Raw genomic sequence first — 23,216 nt, 5'->3', positions numbered from 1 at the left:
CGAATGAACTAGCCAAGAATATGCTATTTCTTATCTTAAAATATAACATAAAAATTTAAAGTTTCAAATTTTAACGAAATTGCGCCACAATAACACACGCCTTCCAGCACTGGCCACAGTTGGCTAATCCTTCGTCAAGTTATTGTTTAGTTTATCTTATAGATTCATTTCGTTCCATTCCGTTGCGTCGTTCAGTTTCAGTTCCATTTTGCCGCACACTGTAGTTGTCGAGCAACGCTTGTCGAGACCGGACGTGCTGTGTATTTTGTCGCTGCGCATAACTATTGGGCACGCATTGCGGGTGTTTGTGTTAATAATTGCGAATAAAACTACTGTATAGTCGGCGGAAGCAACAAAAACAACTGCCGCTAAATCCATTGAACAAATTCAATAATCAAAACGTGTAGAATTTTAAGTTGACGCTGTATCTATGTGTGTTCGTTGTGCAAAGTAGAAATGGCAAAAAGCAAAAGTAGCCAGCAAATGTGTGTGTGTGTGTTATTTTATTGCTATTAACGGCGGCAAATTAGCATTAAATCATTAAGCACTGCTTATAAAATACTTGAAGCGGCACAGGCTAAAGTACAACTGCACATCGATTCAGCTCCGAATGCAACGCGTAGGTAACTTTAATAATTAGCAATATTGTATATGTAGGTGTGTTTGTGTGTAAATATGTGTGTGTGTTCCGAAACCTTGAGAAATTTGTTTGGTATGTGAACCAAGTGCCAGCATAAAAACAAAAGCATTTCCAATTCATGCAGGCGCAACAGCAGCAGCTGCCTCAGCTGACAGCAGCAGCAGTAGCAGCGACGCGGCAGAATCTCTACGCCTACGCCAGCGACGACGTCATCTGAACGCATTTCGCTTTTCATTTTCTGTTTGTCGTCTGCCGTTGAACAGACTGTTGTGGAGGGGGAGGGTCGCACAAATAACTCGATAGTTGTCTCTTCTACCAGAGCAATGTGTGTCCCATGTGACCGCTGTCTCTGTCTGTGTCTTTGTCTATGTGTGTGTGTCTATGTAGCTGCTCCTTGTGCGCTTTGGCTTGGTCATCGCTACTTTTACGTATTCCGTCTCCGTCTGTGTCTGTCTCTGTTTCTCCTTTCATTCATTTTCTTCAGTTTATTGAATGCTCTACGCTTGGGTCAACAAACCAAATGACTGCAACTTCATCTTTGTTTGTGTTGGTGTTTGTCTCTCTTCTATTTAGCCATTGATCGCGTCCGGTGATTTGATCAACGTCGCTGTCGCCGCCGGCTTTTACACTTCACTTTACTTTGTTTTTATTGGTGTCATTAAAAATTGCTGTTTGGGAAAGGTCAATCACAAACATACACACACTAAGAGAGATTTGTGTTGTCCCTGGACCATTAGAAAAAACCGGTTCTTCTTTATACCCTGTTTGAAAAATTAAAAAAGGCATATTCCTTGTAGAAGATAAAAGACTAAAACTAGGCAAAAATTGGACAGCAAGGGAGTTATCTATTAGAAAAGTATTAATTTTATAGCCTACAGTTTTAAGGTCACAGTATTACAGTTTTAGAGGCACGAGCGGGTAATCCAGCAGATTTTTTTGGAATTCCATACAGATGTTTTTACACAGGGAATAGAGTATGGTGCAGTTGGCAGCTTTCAATTCCAAAGCTTTATATATTTTTTATTTTTTTGTGGATGCCACAATAGCACCAGAGACTTTTTGCACGTTCGAACTTCATTATCTTTTGGAGTTTGTTTTTTTCCCAGCAGTGAAATTCATCTTCATCTGCTTTTCTTTGGCGACATGCCCTTTTTTCTTGGCACCGTCTCAATAGCCTAGAACTTGAGCGAAAATAAAAAGAAACACCAAAATAGGTTTTGCCAGTAATGAATGTGTTTTTGTTGTTGTTTCGGTTCGGCTCTCACCTTGCGGCCAACTAATCAGGGCCAACTCAAGAACCAAACAAAAACAAACCAAAACTAAACAAACGTCAAGCTCGAAAGCGTTTTTTCTTGTTTTTGTGTCATTGGTGTTAATTTGGTTAGAGGCGTCATAACACCTCGAGTCTGACTTACAGTGCCTTAATTTATTAGCCTGTTAAGTGCGCTGGCGAGATTAGATTAGCTGAGAGAAAAGCTAGATGTCGACTCTGATATACCCATGAATCTTAATGTTAATATTACATTAACATTACCCATAATATTAACATTAACATTCACATTACTGTGCAAGTTCATGTTCATTATACTGTTAACATTATTGTTATTGGTAATGTTATTCGTAAGTCGAATGTTAATGTTAAGCTTCTGTAACGAGCTTTACAGAAATATGTTAGTAACATTACAACATTTGCCTATTGCTCTGTAAATGAACAGATGACCAATGTTAGCTAAAATGAATTCCCTTTGCTTCAACAATATCTCATTTTCTGATTTTCAGAGCATATATTAAACTAAATATATTGACTATTTCATTTCTAATTTAAAAGCCTTGCACTAACTTCCTAATTTATTATAGCGTGTAGATGCAATCTATTATATCAGTTTACCTACTAGACCTGCTTGTTATACAGTAGTGCCACCCACTTATCATCAAGAGGTATTTAAAATTTTTGCGCTATCGCTAATTTAATTAATCATCAGATGCCAATGTTGTGGTTGTTGTCGTTGTTGTTTTGTGTCTGATGTTGTTGTTGCGCCTTTCGCTGAGCTCAGCAGCAAAGAAAAGCAAAAACTTAATTCACTTTCAACTTGAAGTTGACTAGTGAAGTGGCAAGGCCTTTTGCCGGCACGTTAATAAAAAATGGCAACAATAACAAGCCCATTCGCGGCAAAGTCAACTTTTTCGCTCGTTAGCGCTTGTGTAGATACAGCCACAGATACAGACAATATAATTGTATATGCATGTATCTTAGAGGTACTTGTTGTACTTAACGGGCAATATAGCATATGCCGCTCTCGCTCGCTCCCTCTCTCTGTCTTTCTCTATCTCATATACTTTCTTGTTAGTTTTTAATTTGTTTTCGCCTTGCATAGATTTTGGCATTGGCATCCCCACACACAGCAAAGGCATCTTTGTATCTGACTATCTTTATATCTCTGCATCTTTATCTATGTAACGAGCGTGGCAAATGCAAAGAGTCGTTTGACTTTCGTTGCGCCCAGTTTGGCGCTGTGATAAGTTTAGGACCAAACTAGTTTTTTTAATTTTTTTTGGCGCTTTCAAGATATACAATTGCACGCGCGTACGTATCCAAAAGATACATATGTATCTTGCACTCTGTTGCCGCATAATTGCCGCAAGCGAAGCGTTAAAGCATAGCAGCGCTCTGTTAATTCTGTTACAGAACCGAACCCAACTGGCAATGCACATGTAAATTTCTTTACAGCTAACGGCCTGCCAATTATGCTGTCATAAATGAAAGAAGAAGCTACCACATTAAAACAAGCCAACCATTCCAGTTTGTGGCCGTCTCTCTTAATGGCATGCAAATGTTGCTGGCCGACAACTTTCTCAGACATTAAGACACATTGTAAAAACAACGTTGCACTTAAACCCATTAGACTAATGATGCAGTCGCAGGTACACATACAAAAAGTACACATATACATTAGTTTAACAGTTAACATCTGTCCCAATGTTATCCAGATCAGCCAGAAGGGTTGTTTCTTTAGAAACTTGCCAACTTAACCCTCGAAATATGCGAAATGCTAGAAATGCATTTTGCTCCTTGAATTGTTACTTTTCTTTTACTGATCTAAGTAAGTCATTCAACAATCAGGATACGGATTCGAATCCCTGTGAATGCTGAATGCCTCTTTACATACAAATTAAGTTGATGTTTGTATTAGAGTCCTGCAAATTTCTCTACGAAATGGCAAACGACACATTCAAACATTCGTTTCGACCAACTTTCTCGAACGAATATAACTAAGTTTCCTGTTTCCATTTACTAGGACCGGATGCATGCTTAGACTCTAACTAGCGGTACATGCAAGTGTGTGCGTTGGACGAACATTAACAAGTAGGCTTTTGAGATGATTGACTCCAATTCAAACATGTTCAAAATTCGCACTCTTTCTTTTTATACCCTTGCATAGGGCAAAGAATGATTATAAAAAGAGGAGTAGTCTCCAAAGGCTCAACGAGCAGAAATGCAAATAGTCAAAAACAGAGTAGAAAATGAAGTGAGAACAAGTACCTCAATGTTACGTTTGTATTTTAAAGCCATGTCCATACTTGAAGGCAGCCGGATAATTCGGCAGACTGTTCGCTTTGCTTTGTGCATTTGCTACTTGTTTTCTTGTGCTCATTCGATTTTAGCTTTTATTTTGGGTAACTCGTTGCTTGAAGCAAAAACTGAACGAAATCGATTTAGGTTTTGCGTTTAGTTTTGTTCAACTAAATGTTTGGCATCAAACGTAGACGGTTTTAGAGAATTTCGGAAGCAGTTGCTAGCAAATATATATCCCATCGTAAAGTTAATAATTATATATTCGAAAAAATAGAAATTGTAGAAATAAATACCTAAAATGAATATTATTATTTATGAAATTCTGAATATTTATAAAATTCTTTTTATGTTTCCTTTTTTTTAGCACTCTTAAATGTAGAATTTACTGGTCAATGTAATCTGAAAGTGCTAATTTTAAAGCGAATGCTTTAATTAAAAAAGTATAGCAAATTAACCTTGTCACATTTAAAAATTTTCCGAACTTTTACTTCAGAGATTTTACCTGTACAGCTTTAAGGTCTACAGGCTTTTAACATAGTTTATACTCAAATCGTTTTATCAGCTTTAAACTAATTTTAAGGCTCTACACCGAACCAGTTCAACCGGGCCCAAACTTTGGATTTATCTCAACATATTTGATAAATTCCAATTGTGCGTAGAGTTCAAATCTAACCCGCGACTTCTCTATGAAAATACAAAGGATATGCAATATTTTCAATTATTTGTGAATTATATTAAATTACCGTTCGAATTTCAGAAATACAAGAAAAACCAAGTTTTTAGATAAATTCTGGCTTCCAGATGTGGGAAAAGAGGGTCACGAACCGATCCTAAAGGCACGAAGCCGTTGCGAACCGTTGAACCAGCGACTTTTATTTTGGCCCAAAGAAAACTTAACTTAATAACTTTTATTTGAACTCGAATAACACCCAAGTTGATTAAAAGTTGAAAAACCTAACTTGAGCTAGTTGGGTTAGTTTCTTCTTGCCTGCTAACCGCGAAAATTTTGTCTGTTGCAGCTGCATGGAAACCCACAAAATGCAAATTGCAAACGGCATACAAGTACTTCATTATCTTAAGATCACAACTTGTGTGTTGAGTGTGTGTGCACTTCGCTTGCCACTTGCCCCTTGCCCCTTCCTATAAATGGTCAGTTGTATACCACCTTGCCACCCTGCCACCCTGCCAACTATTGTTTAACCTCTTGTCGGCTATCTGTCTCCTGGTTACCAAAACTTGACAATATGTTTACTCTCGCGCACTTCACGCTTTGCATTTCGATAAAAGTGCTGTTGTTTACTTTTCATCAATAAAATGTTTGTGCAGTACCACGGCTACACAAACATTCAGCAACAACAGCAACAACAACACGCAAGATAAAGCTAAAGAAAAATAGAAAATAGACAGGTGTTTTCCGGCATTGGCATACGTAAACTGACGTTTTCTTTCTGCCAGTTTTGCTATTTGATCATTGTCTCTATGTTCATTCTTACCCTCAACTATAACAAAGTATCTCTTTGGTTACCAGACTTTGTTATACCCTGTAATTATCGTAGGGTTTGACAGATTTTCTTAATTGTGGCTAACAGGCTAAGGAGAATTTCTTGGAATCTATCGTGTATATATATATATATATATATACGTATATTCTGAGAGGACAACCGCATGTAAAATCTACTCCTGATAACTATGAAGCTTGCAATTCGCAACTGGTTAAAGCTTCGACGGGCGGATAAGTCGCTTACAAGAGGAGAGAAGAGAGAAGCGCAGTCACTGTCTGAGTTCTGCATATCAGCATGTCTGTATGTTATTACTAATGCATGTTGTTGAGCTTAGTACAGAGTATCTTCTAGTCAAGCAGCATAGACTCAAGAACTTTTGCTAGTTACCCTGCTGTTTGGCAAGTTTTTCATGGTCGAATGCCAACATGTTGCGAAGCGACAGACATGCCTTGAAATGAAGACGAGCCAAACGCAGACATTGAATGGAACTTTTGTTAAATAACAATAAAAAGAAATTCTCGTCATTTTCTTACTACTTCCATTTGTTTTTTTTGCAGGCGAGCGACTCGTTTTGCATAGAAATGACAACCACAACGCAGATGGAGATCAACACCAACGGGAACGGGAACGGCAACGCCAGCTTGGATGGCAGCGCCGTGACCACAATGGCAACTGCAACCAACACCAACTCCAACTCCGGCAGGGCCAGCCCAGAGCTGGCCAAAGCCCATCCAGTGTCCAAGAGTCCAGGCGCCGTGGGCGCGGGCGTGCCAAGCACACAAAGAGGTGAGCACTTGGCTGGCCACGAAATATGCTTAAAAATAAAAAAAAAACTCTGCAGCTAAATGCTGTTAATTTTCCAACACACTTCTGTTGGCAGCGGCACGCGATATTCCACAGTTCCATGTCAACCAAAAGCTAGATGAGACCAATGTCTGAGCTGGCCACAACACAATTGTCGCACGCAATTTCCGCTGGCAAACAAACATAACAGGCAGCTGTTTAAATAATTTGTCAATGGGCATAAATGCCCGCACATAGACGTAGCTATAGACATGTATCTGTAACTGTATATGTATAGAAATTGGAGTTGAAAACACCTTTCTAAGTGGAGCTCTTTATAAATAGCCCGAGTTTTTTGTTACATTCCATACAATAACTCATTAATAATGCCTCAAATTAGAAGTACTTGGGAATATCTCCATATATAGTATACAAATGTTTGTTCTGACTGATCAAATCGTAGAAGCTGTAATTTTTATTGTAGTTACCTTCTGTGACGGGATTTTGAGAAATTCCACCAGCAAGTGTAGAAAAATCGCAAAAAAAAACGTTGTGTGAAACTATTTTGTTTGCCTCAAACTCATTTTCAATGTTCTTTGTTCAAATTTATTTGAATTTGCTAGCTGTGTCGCCCTTTTGTTGCTTATAATTCTCAAGTAGTTTTAGCTTCACACTGTTGCTAAGGTCTTGCAAGTCTGGAGTCAATAGCAAACTCTGCAAATTATAGAATCGGAAGGTTCTTGAAAAGGCTATACAGACAACTTGATCACCCTTGGTGCTTATAACTTGTTGTTGTTCACCCTTGACAGTCAAGTTAAAAGGTTAAGGTTAAGCTGAGGTTAAGTGCCTAATGAGATTTTGTCGCATTAATTTGGGAGGTATTTCACAATTTTCTGAAAAATTACGTCTTCTTGGGGGAAAGAGAGGTCAAGGATTTGGTGGATTTCGGGCTCAAACTCATTTCCAAGGATCTTTATGAAAATTCATGTCAGACGTGTTTCACACTTCGTTAAATCCGCCCCCTTAGCTCGAAAATGTGGGTTGGATGAATGATAGTTTTTTTCGCTTATTAGATTTTCACCACAAGACTAAAATTGGCGAAGGACTCTAAATCAAATTTTGGTTCAAGATAGAGTTCGATCGTACCTAGTGTAAAATACGTGGAGGCGTGTGGAAAAGTGAAAATCAGCTAATAGTATAAATAATGATTATTAAGCTTCATAAACTGTAACGTAATATTATTGAAATTTTTAGAATCGATCCAATTGCCTTTAGAACTGATATTGTTTATTTACGTACAACACTTTAATTGGCAATAATTGAGCCTTTCGTATTAAATTCCATACGCACATCTCCATAATTTTTTTATACGCTTTCATTTATCTGAAAATATTTTGTAGCTTACATAGTTCAGATACATTCAGATATCTAGAAATATTTTATGGCTTACATACTTGAGGCAAATACAAATGGAAGAATGCGCTTATCATTTTTGCTTGCTTCTTGCTTATGCGATGCCCATTTGCATTTATTTATCTTTATTATTCATCCCATTTGTTAAATAGTCTATAAAATATAATATAAAATAACAACAGTTGCCTGGATCGGAGAACTATATCGTTAAGCAAACGTTCAAAAAAAGATTTAAATAAATTAACAAGGCTCAGCTATATGTACCTATATTTATGGGCAACATCTTATTATCATGGTATTTTATGTACCATTAAAGAACACATCGTCGAAATATATCCCACCTGAGTTATATATTTAGAAAAGTATTTAATGTTCTGCACTTCGAAAATTTCAGTTCTATTGATGTTTATTCCTTGAACCCTTTTAAAATGGGTAAAGAGTGTACATGAGTTTTGTATAAACTTTTATATAAAGGGTATAATTTTTTTGTGATAATGTATGTAACAGGCAGAAGGAATCATCTCCGACCCCATTGCAGCATCAATAGCCGAGTCTATCTAGCTATGTCCGTCTGTTCGTACGTTTGATCGCGACGATCTCAGAACCTATTCGACCATATTAGACGAGTTACATACATACATATGAAGTATCTTTCATATCTTGGCCATCAAATAAATGGATCAACCTACAAATATACGAATATCAACTCATTGAGATTTGGTACAGGGTATTCCCTAATCGGACACACCCGACTAACGCACTCTTAGCTGTTATTGTTATGCGAGTAAAAAGCATTTTCTTTTTATCTCTCAACTTCAACTCTTGAGACATTTGATTTATAATTTATATAATTTACTTGAATCCCAACTAACTCTTTCTATCTTACAATCTCAGATGAGAATTTACATAAAAGTTTTCTCATGCCCCCAGCTGTCTGTGCTATCTATTCCAGCTCGTTTTGCATATATTTTTCAATTCTCATTCATCGTTTTATTCAAGTTTTCTTATTATTTCCTTTTCAATTCCCTTAACGCATGTGATGGTTATTTACCCCTTCCCCCTTTACGAAACTCGCTGTAATTTTCTCAATGCTTTTCATAATTGCAAATTTGTTGTGCAACATTTAAAAACTGAACAAATTATACAAAGTTGTGTCATTCGAAAGTTCCCCCATGCAGACGCTAATTTGTGATTTGTGTGATTAGTTGGGCCCCCGAAGCATCTGCTTTCTGTTGCAATTAGAAAGGCCTGCATCATATTGGTTCCACGGCGTGCCAGGTGGCGACTCTCTTCGCGTCCCCAACTCACCGACGTGTGTGTACAGCGTGTGTGTGTGTGTGTGCAAGTTCACGGTCAGTGATTGATTTAATTTCAATTGGGGGCTATTATGAAATCTATACACGCGATCTGACATTGAAATTGGGTAAGCGATGCGAATGCGATTCGAATTGGGAACAATGTACTAAATGCTTGCCAATTAAGCCAGAGCTGGGGTGGAGGTGGGCGCAGTAGGCTTTACTGTAACCAGTAGCAGCTAATGATTAGATTCAAGGGCGGAAGCTAACAATGCGAACTGTGCACATGCAACACATATAACATCATCAATTGTTTGGAAAATAACGTTAGATCCGATATGTAGTTACATGTACCTCAGAATAGACTAGTCATCCATTGTTTATAATATTGCTAGTGAGCATATCCTATACTAATATATGAAGCCTGCAAGCTGGTTTAAACCCAGCTCCAATTTTATATTTCACATGAACCGAACCTAAAAGCACAGAAGTTGGATTAAATTCTAACTACCGAAATAAGTTTGAGTCGAAAGGGTTTCAAAACCACTTTATAATATATGAAAAATGATTGACTTTATTCTATTTAACATAGTAAAACATAAGACGAACCGAGGTTAGAACCAAAACCTGGGCTCATAGATTTGAAATGCCAGGTTAAAGTGCAGACTGCAGAGAATCATGAACCGAACCACAATTAGTTTTAAGTTTGGAGTCATGTTTTCAATGCAAAACACGGCTTTGTTTTCGGAAATCTCTCTTGAGATGGGGCCGCGATAAAGGTCTACAGGGGCGTAAGGGGGCACGCTATAAATAATTAAAGTTATTAAAGTACTGCTTGCGGTTGTGAATAATTGATAGAAATTAATTGTTTCTCAAAATAAAAATGAATTTCTATACTTATATCTGATCCGGGTACGAGTTCCAGTCTGTTGTATGGATTCAATAAGGTTGGGGCCGAAGAAGAATTTAACAATAACAATTATAATAATTATAACAATAATAAAAAATAATAATAATAATAAAACAATACTAATTGTAATAATAATAATATCGAAAATAGAGGTAAGTTATAACAATAATAATAAAACTAATACTTTTAATAATAGTATATAAAATAATAAAATAAATACTCACAATATTAAGAACAAAAAGAACAATGAGAATACCAATAATAATATAATAATAATAACAATAACAATACTAACAATAAAAATATTTAAATTAATAATATTAATAATACTAATATAAAAATAATAATTATATTGGTAAAATTAATAATAATATTAAAACTAAATTATGTTTTGATATAATATGACTAATAGCAATGATAATAATAATAATACCTATATTAATATAATGAGTAAATAATAATAATATTATTATATTAAGTTTGCCAATGAAGATTTTTGATATCTTGCCGAAAGCTTTCCGTTTCCTTCTAATGAGTTTTCAAGAAATGCGTTTGCAGTGTGAGCTCTGGACTTGAGCCTTGGCTCTAAATTTAGGATTCGCTTGAAACGGAGACATGTGCTTGCATGTACATGTATGTGTGTGTGTATGCGTGCGCCTGTCTTGGCGAATGTATTGTTTTCGAGGCATATATCATTAGCTGACTTGGCTAGCCACCACCATTTATGTATGTATGTATGTAGCCCGTATGCGCGCCTTAATTCCTGGCTGCTCCTTGTTCTTGCCACATCCGCTTTAATAACTCGCTCACATGCTATTTATAGCACCCTCATGGCCACCCTGCGCCAAAAACGTACACGCCCCTCGCCATGATCGCCATCAACTAGAACCACAAGAACAACAGCAACAGCAACAACTAACAAGGGCAGCTCTCTGCGAGACTTTTGCTAAATTTAAACGGACTGTGTAAGCCTCTGGGGGAACGCATCGGAGTCGCCAGCGACAGCGACGGCGACGGCGGCTTGCGCATGTGGCTGGAATGCGGGGCATATGACTCCCATGGAGTCATGGTCTATTCAATTATGCATTGGATTGCCATTGAAGGCAGCTGCTCTCCGCGTCCCGCCCACATGTTTTTGCATACAATTACCGGTTTGCGAATGAAACTCTAACGTTGACAAAGCCGAGGAGAAAACGCTGGCGCTCGAATTCCCAACGAATTCAAATATTTAGCTAACTGAAACCAAAACAAAAACAGAAAACTGAACAACAACAAAAATACTCTAATCAAAAGTGCTCGAACAGAAGATACCCTCTAGCCAGCATGTGCCTGTTTTTTCAACTGCAAAATTGCATTTTTGAATAACTTTTGCGTTTACTATAAAGTATACATATCTATATATATTTCTTGATCAGCGGCAATAGCCGAGTTGATATAGCCATTTCCGTTTGCGAACTTGTTTATCAGTCATAAAGATATTGTCTCTAATCTTCGTATAGGTCTGTCTTTTTGCTATAGACAGCCGATCTGAACAAGCCGGGCCGGACCACTATATAATTAATATTAGCTGCCATAGGAGCAAACAATCAGAAAGTTAACTTATTATTTGAAAACCTTGTTGCTATCAATTAGTTTTAGCCAAATCCTATCCATATCGCACTTCTAGGAAGAATCGGTCGAAAAATTAGTTTTTGTATGGCAAAATATTTATTATATTAATATTAATTTTAATATTTTGCCTTCCAGGGTATTTTTTGGACTTTTAAGGAACTATACAACCCATTTTTTAATAAATATTAGCATTTATTTTTGACACTCTCTATAAAGAAAAATGTATAGTTTTTGTTAAGCTTTGCCCGCAACTTTTGATTTGCATAGCTACAATATACGCCTTGCTATCCATTTTCGATAAGTGCAGGGTATATGAAGACCAAAAAGCGAATATCAATGCGAGAGAAAACTCGTTTTGAGAATGCGCAACGCGACATTTTTGTGGGCTGAAATAATCCAAAGCGGGCATTCAGAGAGCTTTTAAGCCTGGCTAGCAGCCAATTGGGCTCTGAGTCATTTGTGTTTTCGCAATGCGCCAGTGCAGTCTGTGATTGATAATTGTTGGCTCTAATTAAAAGCCAAATAGGAAAAGGCTAAAGGTGAACAACGCAACTGGCTGTGGATTGCCAAGCGGCCTGTGCTGTCGTTTTGACCCAGTTCAATTAAATTACCCAATCAAAAGCAAGCGCAACTAATCGATTGATTTCATTTTTCAGCTGTGGATGCCACCAAACGCAAGAAACTGAAATCACGCAGCGCCGCAACAGCAACAACAACAGCAGCGGCAGCAGCAGCTGCAACGGGCACAACAACAACATCCAGCAAAAACAAAAGCAGCAGCAGCAATGGCAGCGCACGCGAGCAATATGCCAAGGATCATTTAGATGCTTGGCTGGAGAATTGCCTGCGGGATGCGACAAATGCGCAATTGTCCTCGTCATCGGAATTCTTGGATTTTAATCCAGCAGCAGCAGCTGGCAAAACGCTGGCAGCTGCCGCGGCACAGCAGCAACAACAGCAGCAACAGCAACTTCAGCAGCAGCAGCAACAACAGCAACAACAGCAGCAGCAACAGCAGCAACAACAGCAACAACAACAACAACAGCAGCAGCAGCAGCAATTTCTGATGCGTTCGCAGTCGCAACCTTTTGGCATGGGCGCTGCCACGCCCTTTAGCCTGGGCATACAACGCGTGAGTGTTGGCCATTAAGGCCTGTAACTGTTTGTGGTCAAAATAGTTAACTGTTTCTCTTATTGCCCAGCACTCCCAGCCGCTTAGCTATCGCTACCCAATGCTCTTTCCGCAACAGCCCAATGGCTACGGGCTGGGCTTTGGCCTGCCGCTGCCTGGCGATGGTGGGCAGGAGTTTGCCAGCCTGCCGCCGCTGGTCAATATGCTGGGCGGCTTTGGCGCCAGCCCAGAGCACGACCAGAACTCCACAGATGTCCTAGATGGCAGCGGCAGCAATCCGAACATTAGCCGCGGGTAAAACAATTATCCAACTTCCAATTGGGGAACGACAATAATTTATTTTATTGTTGTTGCAGCTTTCGCTTTAGTGATCCCTGCCTGCTGAATCCCTCGGACAATGATTCCAAGCTAAGCGGTCAGAATACGCCGGACTGTCGCAATGGCAATGGCGCCCCTGGCGCGGGCATTGGCAATGGCAATGTCGACTCGGAGCACCAGAATAAATTCTTTGCCGCGCTAATGGAACAGATTAACATTTTGCACGAAACGAATTCCAAAATTTGTCGCAATTTGCACGAAACGAAAGGTGCGTGCGCCGCATAAGGGATATCCAATTATAGCCTGTACCCATTAAACATGATTTAGGAAAGGGTATATTGCAGTTGTGCAACAAGGCGGAAGCTGCGAGAAAAATCTACACAACATGGATCAATGCAAATAGCCGAATCGATTTGAACATGTCCGTCTGTCTGCAAATATGGAATATAGATTCTCGTAGATCTTAATTAGTCCTGTATATATATGTAAGGAGGATAGTGAAACTGAGTTAACAACCGATTGGAGTCACAGATGTCTCATTCCAGAGATCCCTCTAGAGGGGTATAAAAACAGCACCAACTACATTTGCAAGCTGGGTACAGGGTATATCCCAGTCGGGCGCCCTCGACTAGAGCTCTTTTATTTGTTTATTCTTACATTGTACATACATTGGAAGACAGTCTGTAAATTCGTTGAATACTTATACAATAATTCTGTATACTCTATCCTAGTTGTAAAGTCCTTTGGCTCTCTTTAACTGTTCTTGCTGCTGTTGTTAAAATTGTAATTGTTGAAAATTTTAAAAGTTTCTGTATTTACACGCTGTTCTAAATTATGTATTTTGTATGCATTTATTTTTGTTCGTATTCGCTGTGTATTTTCGTTTACCTTTTTTTCGCCTATCTATCTTTTACACACACTGCACACTACGTAAATACACACACACACACACACACAGTCGATATCGAAGCTTTGAAGCACGCTCCCAATGGCCAGCCCTGGGCTGGTGGCGGGGGCATGCGGCACCGTAGAGATAGCTTGAGCGGATTAAGCACACAAAGTCAGCCCTTGGTATTTGGCGGCGGATTCGGTGGCACTCACAGTCCAGCGCCCACCTTTCATTCAGGTATATATACACACACACACAAGCCTACACATACACGCCACTTCCTACACACCTGCTCAAGCAGCTCCGTATTAATCCGAGCTCTTGGCTATTTTTTAGGCGCCTACACGCCCGGCATGATGACGGATGTGGTGCGCGAGGTGAAGGAGGCGGCGCGCGTCCGCGAGGATGCGCTGATTAATCGGTAAGTCGCCAGATCGTTCAAGACCTCAGCAAGTACTCACAATCCGAATCCCCCTACACAGCGTCAAGTCCATGGTGGAGGAGCGCCAGTGGACCATGAGTGAGGGCAACGTGCGCATACTGCGTGACATAGATGAGCTAAAGGTATGTCCACATTGAGCTTTGTCAAACTGATTAATGCAGCGCTCATTTTCCAGTCCCATGTGATGCAGCTGCGCGTCGAGCGCAAGGAGACGAACAAGCGTGTGTCCCATCTCGAGGCGGAGAACAAATATTTGCGCCAGGCCTTGGCCAGCTTATTCAATCAACGTCAGGCGTATCACGACATTATATACGAGAACGAACGCGCTCGTGCCGCACGCAGCAAGGCTCCTTTCGGGTTTCCCAATGGCGGCGCTCGACGCGCACACTCCCTAAATCTGCACTATGGCACTGTGCATCAGGCGCCGGCGCAGCCCACACAGCTGCTGGATGAGGATGATGAGGGGCAGCCGGAGGACGAGGATAATGAGGAGCTGGCGTTGAGTGCGGCGGGAAGCAAGCGTCTGTCCAGCTCCAGCAATGAATCTCGCACCAATGGCCTGGCCACGCCCACAGCAAAACAGCCGCAAGCCCAGCCAGTGCAAAGTCCGCCCAAGTTTGCATTGTTAGCGGAGCAGTTGGCATCGACGCCTACGCCCACGCCCCCGCCGCCGCTGCTGCCGCGCAAAAAGGAGCATGCCCAACTGAAGCGCGAACTCAGCGAAGCGACCAGCGCACGTAAGGAGGCCAATCAGCGTATCATTGCGTGGGTGTAGTCTATGCTCTATATGGTTCTTTTATTTATCTCTATATGTGCAAGCTGTTAATCCATTAACCCGACCTTTCAATCGCACCTCTCTCATTTCGCATGCATGCAGCGCTTTGATGCCGCACCAATAACCCATTTCGCATCATGTTTAAGCGTATCCGGTGACTAAACACAACAAAACTCACTCACAGTATTTTTTTTTTTGCATTTCTGCTCTTCTCGTTCTAACTTTCTGTCTTGCGCGGAAAAAAACAAACAAACAAAAACAAATACCTGCTGTTTCGATCAACTGCTTTTAGACTCGAAAAATTGGTTAAAGACCTAAGCGCCCAGGTGGCCAGCCAGCCGAATTGGAATCCAGGTGTGACGCCAAGCACCGCTGCCACGGCCAACAGACTCAGCCTCGCCGGCGGACCCATTACGGACTTATAGTTCTAGCTAACCGGCTGCGGCGATGCCAACGCGCCCGGCACCAGACACCACAAGACAGCAGCCGGTTTGCGTGTGACACACTTATAGCAGGCACCAAATCCTCGGGGCGACCGGCAACAGCGGCGACTGCACACATTTCGTTTCAAAATTATTTATAGCTCACTGACCTATGCGTAAAACAAAACAACAACAACAACAACAAGACCATGTTTAATACACACATAAGCCAAAAGATCGTGTTAAGTTTACGACATGTTGGTCGTATTCCAAAGGCCAAATCCCCCAATCCAGCATTTTATAATTGTGTCCCAAATCCTCAGGCCGCACAAAATATCAGTTGACCCCACACAATTTGTAACTAAAACCATTTAGTAACTACACTTACCTACAACTATTAACTTTGTAACTAATAGCGAGAATCGTGTACCTATATAGACATACATACATATATACTTGATAACAAGCGAACAAAAATCAAAATCTATTAAGATCTAATTGTTTTGTTAAGGGATGCAATCACTTTACACATACGTACGTTCATCAATGTTGTTGTGCAGTGTATTAGTATTAATCACTATTTTTTAATAACTTACATTAAACAGATTTAGGTGCCATTTGATATAAACAACCATAACATGTTTTATTTAATCACCAGGCATTAAGCCACGCCCAGGTCTGGAATTGCTTTAACATACATTCTTATTTATATATAAACAAGTTTGTTAATACGCATGCACGATTATATTATGGCCATCTATAAGTAGGTGGGAAACAGAATTTGATTTAGAGGTGTTTAGAGTAAAGGCAGGAGAAAGAAAGAGAATGTTAAGAATTGAGAGAGAAATACAGTGTAGTCGGCAAAATTGATGTGAGAGAAAGCCCAGCGATACAACTTCTAAAATTGCCAAAACAAACTGTTAACAACACTTATAATCAAAGAATGAAAACCTTTAAGACATACCTAAATTCATGAGAATCGCAAAGTAGGGCTACAAGTTCAAAAATGTTTTTCTAATTTGATGCACAGCGGATGAAGTTTTCAAAAATTGCAGATAAATTGGTCTATGTTTGGTATAAGAGTACATGTAGACATACACAACTACATACAAACATGCATAACATGCACATGTTTATGTTCATACACACATGCATACCTATTCCATACAAACATAGATGTATATAGTGGCTAAATTTCAAAAACCATTCGAAACAGATCAAATTTTGTTGTAATAAATCATGCCATAATTGACAAAAGTTGATAAAAATAAAATTCCCGGATCCATAACATACACCCTTCCTTTCGAAGATCTCAGAACTTTATCAAAACTGAAACAATTTTCATGCCCTCTAGATTGATTCTGCAAATTAATTTAATAAATTCTGGAAAATACAATTTTCAGATTCGTTTGACTAAAGCAGAATAAAAAGACGATAATTCTAGTTTAATCATACATATGATACATACATATATGTGCATTTATTGAGAACATTTCGTCAGATAAACACAATCATACATAGGAATAAAGTAAAACTAATAAAATGAATTAAACTTGGGCTCCTCCATTGCAGCCAGCCCTTGCATGCGATTAACTCACAGATAGAGCTGATGACGCCTCCAGTGGCCAGTTTCGTGGCCAAATGGTCGAATCAAGGCTTATAACGCATCTAAATAAATACACAAGTTGATATTATGAGCCAAGTTATTGGAATAAATATGTTAAGTGTGTGTGTATGTGTGTTTGTGAGTGTGCGTGTGCGAGTGTAGGTGTAGGTGCGCTCTACATACATTGTGCCGCCATGTCGCTGCTGTCAATGCCCAGCATAGCCAACTCATCCAGCTCCGCCTGGCGTCTCAACTTCTCACTGTCTGTGGGCGAGTCGGGTGGTTGGGGTATGTCGCCGACATTAAACAGTTCCTCGGTTTTGGCCTTGACCTCTTCAATGGGGTCCGCTGGTGCCGGTGAGCCAGGCATTGGTATGTCTTGCGCCACCAACTGTTTCAGGCTGTTTGTGTGTGGCATTTGGTTTTCCGCGCTGCCATTCGCTTGTGGATAGACACCTTGGGACGACTCATCTGCACTTATTTGCATGGGCGAATCGTTTGATTTTGCCGCGTCATCAATTATGGAGGATGGCATTGAGCTCGACGTGGTTTCCTCAATGGATACCAGATGTATTCCCTGCTTAGCCAAATCCTGTAGATTGTGTTCGTCTAGCACAGGCTCATCCTCCACAATGGTGGTTATAGTTTGCGGCACGGCCGGCATATGGTTGGTCTCATCGGATTCGGCGTCCGCTGGTCTCTCCGCTGGGAATATAATGTCGAGCGCCTCAGCCAGATCCTTCGGCAGCTCACCGTCGCGTGTTGTTTTTGCCGCTACCATCGGCTGAGGCACCAGATCCGTTTCGGCCTCATCAATGCCTGGAGGTAGAACGTCCTCCTCACCATTGTCCTCGCTCGCCAGCTGATCTGCGTTCAGGGACTCGTTGCCATCGATATTTGAACTGTCGCCAGGCGGCGGCGGTGGCGGGCAATGTGTCATTAAATTGGCAAACTGCACTGGATCGGGCATTAGCTCATCATAGTCCATCATCATGCCGGCATCGGGATGAAAAGGTGGCGCATTGCCAAAAGCATCCTCCATCATGGCCATTTGGATTTGTGCCGCTGTCGGCGCATTCTGGCGTGCAGTGTTCGCCATGGCCATTGGCGGCGGCGGTGGTGGTGGTGGCCCCACTGGTAAATTGTCCATGGTGCCGCCATTGGTGTAGACGCTTGGATCACTGTAGCCAGTAATCGGCGCAGCAACTGGCTGCTTTTTCAGCACTGGCATTTTGCCAATGAAGGGCAACTTTTTGCCTGTATTGGCTGCGGTGCTTGTATTGCTCTTGGCCACCTTTGGCTTCACCACCGTGTCCTTTTTGTCGCGTTTGGCATCGTTCTGCTTGCGCTCGGGCAGTGTACGCGGCCGGAACTCGGCTGGCTTGACCACAGGCCGCTCAACGCGCTCACCAGAGTGACTGCGACTGCGACTCCGACGCCAGCGAGCGTCACGTGAGCGACTGCGTCGTCCGCCGCGCATAGGCGAGCGAGAGTTGCGTCTTCGACCGCGGCTGCGCGAGCGGGTGCGTGAACGACGCCGATCACGATCGCGTTCACGTTCACGGTCTCGCTCACGGTCCCGCTCACGGCCACGATCGCGATCACGATCACGCTCCCGGTCGCGCCGATCGCGGTCGATACGTCCGCGGCTGCCACTGCGTGGGGATGGACTGCTTCGCTTGGAGGCGGGACGCCGTGACTTCTCATCAGCTGCAGCACTTGAATTTCGATTGTCATCCGCCGGCCGCGGCTTGCTCTTCAGCTTGCCCTTCAGCTGTTCGAGCAGCTTCTTCTCACTCTCGCTTATAACTGGCTGCACTGTGTTCCATTGCTGCATCATGACATCGTCGCGCTTCTTCTGCTCATCGTCCTTCTCTTTCACATCATTACTGGCAGGTGTCCATTTGCCGCGCTCTACTGTATCTTTTACAGCATCCTTAATAAACGGCGGTGGCGGCGGTACCACTTGTGGCGTCGCCTCCGCTTTGTCCTGCACGGTAGCATCCTGTTTTCGCATGGCCACTCGTATTGAGGCTGCATTGGTGGGAGGCGCACCATCCGTTGTGACATGTCCTTTCTTTGGTTGCTGCACCTCATCCGCCTCATCCGACGAGGAGCTGTCCGTTGAAGTGGATGTGCTGTTCGCAGCATTCGCATTACGTTTGTGTTTCTTGCCATGCTTGTGCTTCTTTTTCTTCTTCTCACTGCTTTATTAAAGTAAAAGGGAGTTTAATAATCTTGTAATGTTAAATTAGAGTGCACGACTAGAAGATACCCTTTGCTCAGCGCCGAAATATATATATAGATATGTTATCTCATATAATAAGTTAATAGCAAAACCTGTGGACTTTGGTCAGGGTCTTTGCTTCTTCTTCACTTTGCATCACACATTGCAATTTTCATTCATGAATAACTTTGGTATCAATTATATACTTAAAGCTAAAACATAATAACGTCTAAATTTATGCATATTCAAAAATTTCTTTACTTTTTAAATTTTAGGTGGAGCTGGAGTCGTTATATATGAATGCTTTTAGAAAGAAGATGCGTTTAACAGACGGTCTTGGCAAGGAATACTCAGCTATCTGTTCTAAACAATAGTGCACATAATTCATAGATCGAAGTTGCCTTGTTTTGCGCGTTACATTTGCATAACTTCATTTTTATCTACTAATCCAGTTCTTGTCGGTACACTGCATGGTATATAAAACGATACTTACCTCTTCTTCTTACGCTTCTTTGAGGTTTTGTCTTCCTCCTTTTTGGCCTTCTTGAGCTTGGCCTCTTCGCTCTCCTTTTGCTGCTGCTGCGCGCGTTCTCGTTTGCTTAGCCACTCGCTCTCGTAGTTGGGTTGCTTTTTCATGAACAACTGCAATTGGAAATTCGTAATATTAAATGAATTAAAGCTGCCAAAATATTGTCCACTTACGTCATATCGATTGGCGTGCATGCGAGATTTAAGATGCGCAGAGGCGCAGTGCAAATCGCCAATCCAAACGCAGCACAACTTGCAGTACCAGGCACTGGCGGGCACCAGAAATTGTAGTCCACGCACGGGGACACGCTTAATAGGCGCCTTATCGAAGGTGGGATAGGGATCATGATCGATGCCCACATGCCAGGGCGTTTCCATGGTCTCCCGATTCATATGCTCTTCTGCATGCAAATGCTTTAAATAGTCGCGCGCCGTTTTTGGGAACACGCTGCAGCTCTCACACCAATGCTGTTCGGGATCGAAGAATACATAATTGTAGTTTTGGGCTTGTGGCGCAGCCGGTTTAGCCGGAGGTGCAGCCTGTCGCTGTTTGGCTTTCATTGTTTTGATTGCGCGATTCTTGAGACGATTAGTGGGACTGCCATCGCCAGTGCCGTTCTCCTCATCGCCCTCGTCCTCTGTGGATGACTCCGATGAGCTGCTCGAGGATGAGCTGGAATCCGAGCTATCAGAGCTATCGCTTGTAGTGGAGGCCGCAGAAGCAGCTGGTTGAACTAATTTAATGATTGGTGGCTCTGGCTCTTTCTTTGGCATGACCTCTGGTTCCTCGTCGGCCTCTTCGTCGCCAATGATGCCGTTCAACATATCTATGACGTTCTCTATAGTGTCCAGTTTCTTTTTGATTTGCACCTGCAAATTGAATGTTTAAAATAATTAGGAAGGGAGTCGCATGGTTTGCTGTATCCCTGACTAACCTGCAGGCGATCGTTTTCCTCAATGAAATTCTTTGTGGTTGGCGATGGTGGCGCATCGCCAGCTGTCAGATCGTTGCGTTGCTCCTTTAACACTTTCATTTCCTTCTTGAGCAGCGACACCTTCTTCACATAGTTGGTTCGTTGTTTTTTCAGCTCTTCCTTTTGATTCTCCGCCTCCTGCGCCACAGCTGCCAATTTGTTGATTTGGGTGGGAGTGAGAGAAAGAAATTAATTAATGCACATTCTCGTTAGCTGATTTAAAGTTCAAATTTCATTTACAAAATGCATTCTCGAGTGCATTTCACGGCTAGTTACACACAGTTGGCAATAAGACCAACGGATGCGTTCGCCGGAACGAATCGGTTTGTAGCATATCGGGTCTGACGGCTTGTACTGCTGTCCTCGGGAATTGGTTGTGCGTGTTGGGGCTGACGGCTGACCGTCCGCCGTGACGTAACTGCTGACTGTGTGCCGCTCTCCCCCCAGGCGAGAAGTTTAGTCTTAGACAAAACACGACAGAAAACGACAAATTGTTTCGATTTGCTTACGTAAATGGAATTCAATATATCAAGTGTCGCCAGAGCCCAAGTCCGTGTCAGTTTAAGCTCTCGCTGCGATTTTATAGCTAGATTCTGAATGTCTTTTACAATGCATTTTTTTAAATACTTTTGTGCGTTTGCAAGCGCATATTATAAATTACAGTTAACAAATTACAATTACATACAAGTTTTTGTTTTTGTTTTGGTTTTTTGTTGTTGTTAGGGGGCGCGTAAATCATGACAACAATAAAATATAATGTGAGAGGTTTGCATGTGAATTGTCGTAAGTAGCAAAGGCAAAGTTCATTTCCACACTTACCGTCCTGTGGTGGCAAACCTGCGCTCTCAAGCGCCGGAGTTGGTTGCTCCTCAATAATTACTGGCGGTGGCTGCTGCTGCTGTGCTCCTGGCGCCGCCAGCGCAACCTGCTGGGCTGCTAGAGGCTCAGGTGTTACTGCAGTTACGTTGGCCAGCGGCTGCGGCAGCCAAACTTGCTGTCCATATTCTAGAAGACATTTATTATATAAAGCAAACATTACTATGCACTGAAAATGATCTGGCTCACCATTTACGCCCCAGGCTCCGTAGCCTGAATTGAAGGGGGCAGTCTGTGTGGGTGGTGGCCCCTGCATGCCATATCCAGGCGGTGGTCCCGCCGGCGGGAAGGCATTCGATGGCGCCATGTTGTACTGATGTCCGTACACATCCGTTGCGCCATAAGCTGCTTGACCGTACATTGCCGCCGGCATGACACCGTAAGCAGCTGCTTGGACAGGATGCGGCAACTGTTGCACTGCTTGTGCTGGCATCGGCGGCGAAGATGGCTTCTTCTTGGGCGACCATCGAGACGTTGGACTAACCCCACGACCGCTCCCTCGCCTTGGTGGTGAGGCGCTGCGCGAACGCGACCGGGATCTGCCGTACCGGTCACGTCGACCACGACGCGGTGGCGAGCGTCGGCGATCGCGATCACGATCTGGTGAGCGTCGGCGGTCAAAGCGACGTCGTGCCGGATATCGGCCATAGTCCGGTGAATCGTAGCGTCCCCGACGAGACGGTGGCGGTGGCGTCGGCGATCGCGTATGCGAGCGTCTGCGACGAATGGGTGGCGGTGATGTAGCATGGCGCGAACTTGAGCGACGTCGCGATGTTGAGCGTCGACGGGAGGTCGACTTGGTTTTGCGGGACGCGGGCGCTGCGGCTGCTGCCGCCTCGTTTTTTTCACTCGCATCGTTGCCATCCACGCCGGGCGGGCCGTCATCCAACGTTGTGCCCATGCGTTTGTCTGTTCCTTGTTTCAACGCTATGCCTTCATCCATGTTGAAATAGTGGAATGCTTTCCACAAGTCACTTGCGCGATTAATGTGCACTTAGTGGTTTTTATACGTTTTTACTTTTTCTCCGTAGATTCTGCCAGTAGAGCTGCAAAAATGATGTCGATACTATCGATAGCAGCTGTACAAATAGTGTTGATTCTATCGGTATGGCAAAAGATGTCGATTTTTCAGTGTTATTTGTTCTACTCAACATACGACTTATCTGAAATGATGCTTTTATACTTTTCAATTATAATTTCGAGCAAACAAGTTTTTGATTAAAATTAAAATTTTTTATATAATCGATAATGCATAGTACAAGCATCGATACAATCTTGGAGAACTGGCAGTGTGACCAC

General features: G+C 42.1%; 2 protein-coding genes across 6 annotated transcripts; one reads left to right on the top strand and one right to left on the bottom strand.

Annotated features, from left to right (window-relative positions):
• The first annotated feature begins 229 nt into the window (after window positions 1-229).
• LOC135438570 (GATA zinc finger domain-containing protein 6) lies at window positions 230-16,337 on the top strand. 3 transcript variants are annotated; one of them, XM_064696923.1, is made up of 10 exons: window positions 230-619; window positions 6,274-6,502; window positions 12,385-12,860; window positions 12,931-13,154; window positions 13,217-13,446; window positions 14,137-14,304; window positions 14,404-14,488; window positions 14,550-14,631; window positions 14,685-15,246; window positions 15,577-16,337. In XM_064696923.1, the coding sequence occupies exons 1-10, from the start codon at window positions 611-613 to the stop codon at window positions 15,600-15,602; spliced, it is 2,091 nt and encodes a 696-aa protein (XP_064552993.1). In that variant the 5' UTR covers window positions 230-610; the 3' UTR covers window positions 15,603-16,337. The 3 variants fall into 3 exon arrangements, with proteins under 3 accessions (XP_064552993.1, XP_064552991.1, XP_064552992.1); XM_064696921.1 differs by having other exon boundaries at window positions 14,685-15,274; XM_064696922.1 differs by having other exon boundaries at window positions 230-623; window positions 14,685-15,274.
• Window positions 16,338-17,144: 807 nt separating this feature from the next.
• LOC135438568 (zinc finger matrin-type protein CG9776) lies at window positions 17,145-22,997 on the bottom strand. Of its 3 annotated transcripts, none has more exons than XM_064696915.1 (7): window positions 22,107-22,997; window positions 21,861-22,046; window positions 21,003-21,190; window positions 20,242-20,937; window positions 20,033-20,181; window positions 17,496-19,516; window positions 17,145-17,374 (listed from the first exon to the last, which is right to left on the bottom strand). In XM_064696915.1, the coding sequence occupies exons 1-7, from the start codon at window positions 22,858-22,860 to the stop codon at window positions 17,364-17,366; spliced, it is 4,005 nt and encodes a 1,334-aa protein (XP_064552985.1). In that variant the 5' UTR covers window positions 22,861-22,997; the 3' UTR covers window positions 17,145-17,363. The 3 variants fall into 3 exon arrangements, with proteins under 3 accessions (XP_064552985.1, XP_064552984.1, XP_064552986.1); XM_064696914.1 differs by having other exon boundaries at window positions 17,496-19,519; window positions 22,107-22,996; XM_064696916.1 differs by lacking the exons at window positions 21,861-22,046; window positions 22,107-22,997 and adding an exon at window positions 21,282-21,588 and having other exon boundaries at window positions 17,496-19,519.
• Window positions 22,998-23,216: the final 219 nt, after the last annotated feature.

The sequence above is a fragment of the Drosophila montana genome, unplaced genomic scaffold (assembly GCF_035044405.1).
Source record: "Drosophila montana isolate Dmon_TW-CO22-7 unplaced genomic scaffold, ASM3504440v1 contig_3848_1, whole genome shotgun sequence".
In the NCBI taxonomy this organism is placed as follows: domain Eukaryota; kingdom Metazoa; phylum Arthropoda; class Insecta; order Diptera; family Drosophilidae; genus Drosophila; species Drosophila montana.
The sequence above is the reverse complement of the archived record's forward strand: the minus strand, read 5'-3'. Positions and strand labels throughout refer to the sequence as shown.